This window comes from Papaver somniferum, chromosome 7, assembly GCF_003573695.1.
Source record: "Papaver somniferum cultivar HN1 chromosome 7, ASM357369v1, whole genome shotgun sequence".
In the NCBI taxonomy this organism is placed as follows: Eukaryota; Viridiplantae; Streptophyta; class Magnoliopsida; order Ranunculales; family Papaveraceae; genus Papaver; species Papaver somniferum.
In genome coordinates, this window is record NC_039364.1 from 192,075,886 (window position 1) to 192,085,834 (window position 9,949).

At 39.4% G+C, this 9,949-nt stretch overlaps 1 protein-coding gene across 1 annotated transcript; it reads right to left on the reverse strand.

The window, feature by feature from the left end:
* Positions 1-7,294: 7,294 nt before the first annotated feature.
* On the reverse strand, positions 7,295-8,728 carry LOC113295738. Its single transcript, XM_026544062.1, has 2 exons — positions 8,037-8,728; positions 7,295-7,883 (listed from the first exon to the last, which is right to left on the reverse strand). Exons 1-2 carry the CDS (start codon positions 8,726-8,728, stop codon positions 7,295-7,297), a joined length of 1,281 nt encoding a protein of 426 aa, XP_026399847.1.
* Between the last annotated feature and the right edge of the window lie 1,221 nt (positions 8,729-9,949).

Sequence of the window (9,949 nt, forward strand, 5' to 3'; positions counted from 1 at the left end):
TTGGAGATTTGCAAATTCGACCTTTGAATCGTTTTGAAAACGAGTTAAATCCTTGACAGAATCATCAATCCAGGAGTTGTGGTCCTTTCTTGCAAGCATCTTCTTTAGAACCAGCTATTGAATCGAATCACGTCCTTGAGTGTCTTCCTCCATATCAAGATGCACAATCTCTTGAGATTTTGCAAGGTTCTCCATGTAAATTTTTGATAGGGATGGATTAATACAGTATAAGGTAAATATGTATCAAGAGAAGACACTTAAAGGAAACCCTATGAACTCGGACGTTCGCGGACCGTACACAAGAGAGGGACGGATTTTAGCGAAAAGCTATTAAGAAGAAAAAATAACGTTCGTCAATATTGCTCAATAATTAGAGCATGAATCATGAAGTAGGCTTGCATGACTCAGTTGATTGACAACATCTCACAACAGATATACAACAAGTCTTGAGACTCCTATAGTCATCATCCTTGTATCTCTCAAGATAGATTTAAGGATGGGATTACCTAGAGTTAGGTAACGGAGTGAGAATTAATCTCACTACTTAACATGGGAAAAGGTTTCTACAATTTGTTTGACTGTTTTACTTGTATATTTCCTTCTTTCCAGCGATTATAATGTATTCCAGAGGAATTGGTCATAAACCTTTTCAAAAGTCCATCTGAAGGATTTTTCTGAGGACTGAGTCTAGGACCTCTAGAAATCGGTTCCAGAAAAGTGAATTTGCAGGATTTCCATTTCTTGATCTAGACTTACCAGACTTGTTGTTATAAACACAGTGTAAGTGTTCATTGGTGACATAAGGATTTATACCATAATGAGGTACAAGTACCCTGTGATGATTTCCAGACAAGATATCATTTTTATAAGATTTTTGGTTTTCTGTAGGTAAGAAACTCACTGTAGATGTTGCTAGACGATTTACTCCATTGACAGTAGAAAGAAACAAATTATGAAGATTAGAAATCTGTTTCCTTCTAATAAAGCAATGAAGAGCATAGTGATTCCTTTTCCCGCAGAAAGAACAACATCGTGGTATGGAGACGAGATTCCCTTGACCCAAACCTTCATCCTTCACATGCACATCTTGCAAGTGACTCTCAGTAGGTACATCCTTGTAGGAGTTTTTCATTACACTAGGTAAAACCTTGTAAGTATCAGTAGAAGGTGCAGAAGATGACTTAATCATCAAAACATAGTTTTCCTTTTTCAGGGTGTTACATTGTTCTTGGGAAAAATGCAGAGATGCAACGAGTTTCTCTTTTTCAACACGAAAGCTGTTTATTTCTGATGAATGAGCCCTGATTAAATGATTTTCTCTAATCGAGTCTTCTCTAACTGTTTCTTCAAGAGAACTAATCTTTTCGCGCTGTAGAGTAGTTTCTTGAACCAGTTTTTTGACAGTGTCAGAGAGAGATTCAATATAAAAATAGAGATCACGTTCTCTTTCAAGGGATTTCTCAAGTTCATCAATAAGCAGATCATTTCTTTCTTCAAGAGTCATAATTTCAGAACCTTGAACATCAATGATATCAGCTGATTTTTTTAACGATCTGGTGAGTTCCATTTCGGATTCTGACACGATCCTGCAAATCTTGTTTTTTCCTTGGGATTCGGAAGAATCTACTAAGGAGTTATCCTTTGAGGCAAACCCAATATTTTTTGGTGTGTTCCGAATCTTTGGAAGACATATAATATGCGTTATCTAAAGAGATACTTCTTAGGTCCTCAGAGCACAGATTGCTACAAACATAGACTTATGAGGTCTTTAATGTGTTTGCCTGCTCTGATACCAATTGAAAATGCGGGGGTCTAACAACCACACCCAACAATTCGTTTGGAAATCTAAGAGGACTTACTCCAATACACTTTCTAGAGAATCAACTAGACAGTCAGACTCAAACTAGATTAAAGTATATCAAAGAGTTTAATATCTCTAACTCTTAATTCAATCCGCAATCAACAAATAGAAATATGCGAGCCTGATTGCATATAAGAGGGGTTACTTGAAAGGTACCAAAGACCAATGTTCAAGTGTAAATCAATGTAAATCAACAACCAAAGGTACCAAAGGTCGGATATTCTAATTAATTGATCCTAACGCACAACCTGTGATATTTCAATTATATAACAAAATATAATGCGGAAAAGAAATAACACAGACACCAGAATTTTGTTAACGAGGAAACCGCAAATGCATAAAAACCTCGGGACCTAGTCCAGATTGAACACCACACTGTATTAAGCCGCTACAGACACTAGCCTACTACCAATTAACTTCGGACTAGATTGTAGTTGAACCCTAATCAATCTCACACTGATTCAAGGTACAGTTGCGCTCCTTACGTCTCTGATCCAAGCAGGATACTACGCACTTGATTCCCTTAACTGATCTCACCCACAACTAAGAGTTGATACGACCCAAAGTTGAAGACTTGATAGATAAATCTGTCTCACACAGAAAAGTCTATAGGATTGAATAAATCTGTCTCCCACAGAAATACCCAAGAGTTTTTTTGTTCCGTCTTTTGATAAATCAAGGTGAACAGGAACCAATTGATAAACCAGACTTATGTTCCCGAAGAACAACCTAGTATTATTAATCACCTCACAATAAAGTCGAAACAAGTTATTGTGGAATCACAAACGATGAGACGAAGTTTGTTTGTGATTACTTTTCTATCTTGCCTATCAGAGATATAAAAGCCAATTATTCCAATTGCACTCAACACGATAGAAACATCAAGTTCAGAACACGCAACTACAAAGATAATAGTTGGGTCTGGCTTCACAATCCCAATGTAGTCTTCAAGTCGTTAACCTACAGGGTCTCGAGAAAAAACCTAAGGTTAAAGGAGAATCGACTCTAGTTATTCAACTAGTAACACACAGGAGGTGTGGGGATTAGCTTTCCCAGTTGCTAGAATTCTCCTTTATATAGTTTTCAAACCAGGGTTTGCAATCTAATTTACCTTGGTAACAAAGCATTCAATATTCACCGTTAGATGAAAAACCTGATTCAACCAAGCTAATATCTTTCAACCGTTAGATCGAACTTAGCTTGTTACACACAAATGAAATGCACCCTCATTTAGGTTTATGTAGCCGTACCTAAACGTGTACACCATGTTGGTTCACAAATAGTTAACCGAGGTTAGCCATATGATTACTCTCATATCAACCTTATTCATCTTAACCATAACTAGTTCAAATGACTCAAATGAAACTAGTTAAAGATTGGTTCAATTGTTTAGAAAACACAATTGAAATCAAATCGATTTGATTCACTTGAATCAATCATGAACATTATAGCCACGGTTTGCAAAGACTGCATTCCTTATGATTTAAATGTTTAAGTTCATGGACTTGACCGATTTGACAAAGTAACCAGCTTAAGTATGCGTACGGGTATGCGTACTTAAGCAACCGGATTTGAGTTTGTTAAGTTTACAAACTCAGCAGAAATTTTTCAGTTCAAAAACTTCCGCCAGTATGCGTATGGATACGCATACTTAAGGTGACTGGTTTATGAGTTTTGCCAAAACCAAACTCAGCAGAAATTCTCGGTTCGAGAACTTCCGCCAGTATGCGTACGGGTACACATACTTACCCTGTCTCTTTCACCAATTTCGTATACACACATATGCATACTCTTGGCTCCCGGTTTATGGACTTATACACTAATGTGCGAACACACTATATATGCTTATATCCAAAGATGGTTACATCATCAAATCTTTATTTCAATCATTGAAACATTCTTCTATAATGACAATAGCCGTTTTCACACACTATTAGCATCAAAGCAATTTTCAAGATATTGAAATAATCATTATTGAAACCTTCCTAGTCTTACACCAAATGATTGTATCACACAAAATCATGTAAGATGTTACTCGGAAATTTTATCATGATATAAGATGAACTTGGTCGAAGCGAAATCTTACCAATACATATTTCGAGAAATATGTAAGCGAGATATACTCAGCTCGAAATCTCAAATGTGTATAGAGAAAACTATATCGTAACACGACTTATGTCTCAGTATAGGAGATAGTAGAAATAGACTTTCCAAGTGATAGATAAGTTTAAGTCTCAACATACCTTTTGTCGAAGAAGTTCCACAAGCTCCCCTTAGTAGTTCTTCGTCTTCAAGAGATGAACGTCGATAGATCTAAGATCAACTACACTATCTATGTCCTAGTCCGAGACATCTACAAATAAGCTAGAAATCAAGACTTATAGTTTTGATCACTAACATTTACAAACATGCTTGAGATAGCTACGCATGCGAGTTCGACCGAGCAATGCTCTAACAATTATCGACCACTGGTTCCCTTGTATATGCCAGTTGTGTTGATATTAGTCAGACTAGTATCTCATCCCATTAGGATAGGTTCATTTTGGCAGTGTCCTTCGGACAGATATGAGAAACACCGTTCACCTAGTCAACATCAAAACCATCTATGTTTTTCTCTATATCCATCTCTTAATCTATCCATGTGATTTTTTGACTCCGGATATTGATGTCCATAGTGCGACTATCTGAGTAGAGTTCTGTTACTTATATATGAATTTTAGTATGCTTGAGTGCAAACTCGCGTACAACAATTGGAATTTCGTATCAGGGTTCTTCCTCCTGTAGTCAATGAAAGTATGCCAACCAAGGAGATTCCTTAGCTAGGCTCTGAAGTAAAGGTGTTGTGGGTGTATCTCTAGTAAGCCCTCCCGAGACTATAACTCGGCCACTAGGGCCACCTATGGGTTTAAAGGCTTGTTGCATACGCTAAATGCAATCACGATGCCTGCGGCAGTGAGTTAGGATTTTATTTTGTAGATTTGATTTGCTCGGGACCAACAAATAATAAGTTTGGGGGTATTTGATGGACACATTTATGTGTGTCTAATATGATCTCAATTATATGTATTGTTAGTGCTCAATTTCGTATTTATTATGGTTTTTATGTCTTTGTAGGTGTTTTTGGAAAAATAAGCTTTTGCGGCGAAATTGGCTCGAAAAGTGGTATTTGCGCTCATGGGAGAAAATCATTAAAGACACTCCTCAGATGGATAAGGGGCACCCAATTGATAAGGGGTAATCCACTGTTATTTGCACCCCAGATTTGATATATACACCCCACTGCTATTTGCACCCCTGCTTTGGATAAGGGGCACTCACCTTCAACATTTGAAACGGGAATTTTGGCGGGAAAATACTTACAGCTTTCTGCGTATTTGCTGGTTTGGATTTGGTCGAGTTTCTCAGAGAGATTTTGACATGGATTTAGATTGGTTACGAACTGTAATGACTAGACAGGATGGGCTTGTCACTTAGAATCGAAATGAAAGGAAGATAGGGTTGATTCTCGTAAAACAGGGAGGTAGAGAAAGTCTCGGGGTTTTTTTTCCTGTTTTTAAGGGCAGTTACGTGCGAAGAAGGAGATATAGTCCCTAGGATCGGATATACAGAGGGTTGGAAAGATATTTGGCGATTCAGGGAAGCAGAGAAAGGAAAAAAAACAAGTTTGGAAGTTAACAGGGGGTGAAAGTTTCCAGGGATATCATGGCTTATATTTGGCAGTTACGTGAGAAGTTGGAGAAGAAATATTACCCTATGGATCGAATCTATCTAGTCTAGGAAGTTTCAACAAGACAGAAGCCGTGTGAGTGAAGAAAATGACGGAGATTAAATCTCCGGTTACTTGCAGAAAAGAAAATAGATTTCGATGGCCTATGTATATAAATATGAGAGGTTCGAGTCTCATAGGGGGTGTCGAGACTTTGCGGGATAGTGTAGAGGGTTGCAGACAGCTTAAAAGCCGAACATAGGAGAAAGAAAAATCAGGGAGAAGAAGCTGCAGCGAGAGGAAGGAGACGACAGAAAACCGTCACCTTTTCTTTCAAATCTGTAACAATTTTCCAACAATTATTTTTGTTAGGTTTTGTCCGTAACAGTCAGCTCTGTAACGGCGGGTTATGTAACAATTATATCTGTTACAAACTCGATTTTTCTTCAATAAAACACCTATTCAACCATGCGTTATTATTTTGAGCGTGTTTTTGATATGAGGAGCTAAAACCCAACACTGGGACGACGGAGGAAGCCATATTTCACAATTTCTTGGTAACTATAATCGATTCTCTATGACTTTTGCATTGTTTTAATTGATTTATGATTTTTATTAATTATTTGTGATTTTGTTTGATGGTGTATGCTTAGACTTAGAGCTTTTGATGCACCATGCTTGTGATTTACAATTAATATATTACAAAATCTACTTTTGGCAAATAAAAGAGTCAACAAAAAGAGCTAGAATTGTTATGAATCATATATGAACCAATTGAATGTGATTGATGGTGAAATAAAAAGTCCCAGTACTCTCGATATTATGCCAATATTTTGTATATATTTTCTAGTATTAAATCTAAAATCAAATCTCAACGAGTCCAAGTGAACGACATCTTTCTTACCACTTTTTCTACAACATTAAAATATCACATCATGCAACTCGCCCCTAGGTATTGTGAGCTGAGGTGTTTTATATCTCGCCCCCAAGTGATTGAGGTGATGTAAAACTCGCCCCCAGTATGTAACTGTGTCATGCAGCTCAATGCACGTGCAAGGGTGCACTTCCTTACTGCATTTTGCTTGCGCATGGAATGAGAATTTGTGTTTTTATGCTATCTTGAATTCACGCAGGGGGCCAATCCTACTATTCAAGATGCGCGCAGAGTTGAGATGTGTATACTTTCCCATGCCTAGACAGGAGAAAATGTTCGCCACATTTATTGTCGTCCCATATGATGGGGGTACGTTTGACGTAGGGTAAAATTGCTTGAACTGGTGTTGGAGATATTGTTGACAACATGCTCGAACTGCACTGCTTTGTCATTTGGGACTGACTGCGGATTCGAACCATCCGCAACAGTTTATAATTAAACACGAACAATTCTGATAGAATGTGGAAAACCAAAATAATATTGAATTAAATATCAGAATATGAATAACAAGATAAGTACCTACTGCCCGACAACAGCTGCCTCGTTAAAACCTTTGCGTGGAAAACCCAGTGGGATAAAACCATCCTAAAGGAAAAAGAGTGCAGCACAGCAGGATTTGAACGAAACTACTCCTATGCGAATTTAGCTAATGATAAAACTTCTTCAAGTGAAACGAATTACATGGCTTCCATGGTTTTGAATCTTGAGTACCATCGAGGTTCCTTAGGTAGTAGGAGCCACGAGATGCAGGCTTGTCTACTATGTATGGACCCTCCCAGTTTTCTCTGAGCTTTCAACAGTTTGGTTCCATTGTGGCTGCTCGAGTTTTCTTCAAAACATACTCCCCTAGCATAAATGCTCGTTCTTTGACCTTTCGGTCGTAACTCAGCTTGATTGCCTGTTGATATCGAACCAACTGCTGCAAGGCTGTTTCTCTTTGTTCTTCCAGCAGCTTTTTATCCAAAGCCAGTATGCTTTCATTGTTTCCATAATCGACAACATGGGTCTTAGTGGTCTTCAGGTGTACTTCAGTGGGTATGACTGCCTCTGTTCCATAAGTCAGTATGAACGGGGAGAATCCAATGTATCTTTTTGGGGTCGTTCGGTAAGACCATAAGACTCCTGGAAACTCTTCTGTCCATTTTCCCTTTTCCTTCTCCAACATTTTCTTGAGGTTGTCCATAATAACACGATTCGTCGATTCTGCCTGCCCATTGCTCTGAGCATAATACGGAGCAGAGAAGTTGTGGCGAATGCTCAGGTTCTTGCAGAAGTTTTTGATCACTCCAGAGTCGAACTGCTTTCCATTGTCTGACACTAACTCGTGTGGGATTCCGAATCTGCAGACGATGTTCTCCCATATGAACTTTTTTACGTCGTACCTGAAAACATGTACCAATGCCACTGCCTCGACCCATTTGGTAAAATAATCAGTAGCGGCCAATACATATTTCACTCCTCCAGGAGCTCGGGGGAGTGGTCCGACGATGTCTAGTCCCTACTTAGCGAATGGTCAAAGACTTAAAACTGGATACAGCTCGTTGGCGGGCCTTTTAGGAATTGGAGCGTGCTCTTGGCATGGCATATACTTCTGTGCGTACTCTTTAGCGTCTTTCAGCATGTATGTCCATAAGTACCCCTGGGTAAGTATCCTACGCGCGAGACTGCGCCCTCCAGAATGGTTTCCACATATTCCTTCATGAGCCTCCGCCAATATCTGTCGTCCTTCCTCGCCTGATATGCATCGTAAAAATGGCTCCAAAGCTACAGGTTTGCGATATAACTGTCCCTCGATTATTAAATATATGCATGCATTCTTTTTCACTTTTGAAGCGAGATGCTCATCTTCTGGGAGTTCACTGGTTGTCAAATACCGAATATAAGGTTGACGCCAGTCTGAAGCGTTATCAGCAGAACTGCCTGAATCGTCTATCACTGGATTGTCAACATCCATATTGCGGTCAAGGTTTCCTATATCTTCCTGTGCTGAAGTAGTTACCATCTCTCCCTCACTAGCGTGTTCGAGAGCCATAACAAAGTGGCTGTCGGAGATGCTAGGTAACTCTTGGAAATCCACTACAACGAAACGAGTGGTGTCAGTATCGACTGCAAAAAACAGATATGCTAAAGCGTCTGCGTGTCTGTTTTCCAACCGTGGTCGCTGCCCAATAGAGAATTGGTCGAATTCATTTACCAGCTCTCTCATACGATCTAAATATAAGGCCATCCTCTCTTCCTTGGCTCTTTAGGTCCCCAGAAACTGGTTAACTACTAACATAGAATCAGTTATCAGCTTCACGTTCTTCGCATCTAACCGTTTGATAGCCTTTAAACCAATAATTGCTGCTTCATATTCAGCTTCATTGTTTGATGCTCGAAAGCCTAATCTAGTCGCTTTCTCGATCCTTGAACCTTCAGGAGTAAGGATGACACATCCAACTCCAGCCCCACCAACATTTGATGACCCATCAGTAAACACAGTCCATAGTGGCTCAGCTGTATCAACCTCCATTGCGGACTCACCCCCAGTCTGATTAGTGGTTGACTCTATGGGTTTGTTCAACAACTTCTCTTCTTCTTCGGTAACTGTTTCTATATCGTCCACAGGAAAATCTGCTAACAGTGCATCCAGAGCGTGTCCCTTCTCTGTAGTTCTAGTTTTGTACTTGATTTCATACGCCCCCAGAAAATTTGACCATATGGCTAGTCGGCCGGAATCATCAGCACGTTCCAGGATTCTCTTCAGCGGATATTCAGAGTAGACTACGATCTGTCTCCCTTGGAAATATGGTTTGAGGCGTCGAGATGCATGCAACAATGCAAGTGCTATCTTCTCAAATTTTTTTGTACCGTGTTTCCGCCCCTGTCAAAGATTTACTGACGAAGTAAACAAGCTTTTCAAGTGGATCTGTAACAAATAGCACTGCACTTAAAATGTTCTCAGTTGCAACCAGATCAACTCCGACAGGTTGTACAGTTTTTGGACTCACCAATACTGGGGGAGTTGAAAAATATTGTTTGATCTCATCGAAAGCTCTTTCACACTCATCTGTCCAGCCAAAATTCACTGCTTTCTTCAAAACGTCAAAGAATGGTTTGAATCGATCCGATGAGCGTGAAACGAAACGATTTAAAGATGCTAATCGTCCCGCTAACTTTTGGACCTCATTTTTCGTTCTTGGGAATGGCATCTCTCTGATGGCTCTGATTTGCTCCGGATTCGCCTCGATTCCTCTGTACGTCATCAAGCATCCAAGGAACTTTCCCGGGGATAGCCCGAATGAACATTTTGTTGGCTTGAGATTCATACGATATCGCCTCAAGATATCGAACGTCTTCTATAGATCGAGAAATTACGACTACTTTTGCTCAGATTTTACTACCATATCGTCGATATATACTTACATCGTCTTCCCAATCAAATATTTGAACATATGTCTACCAAATG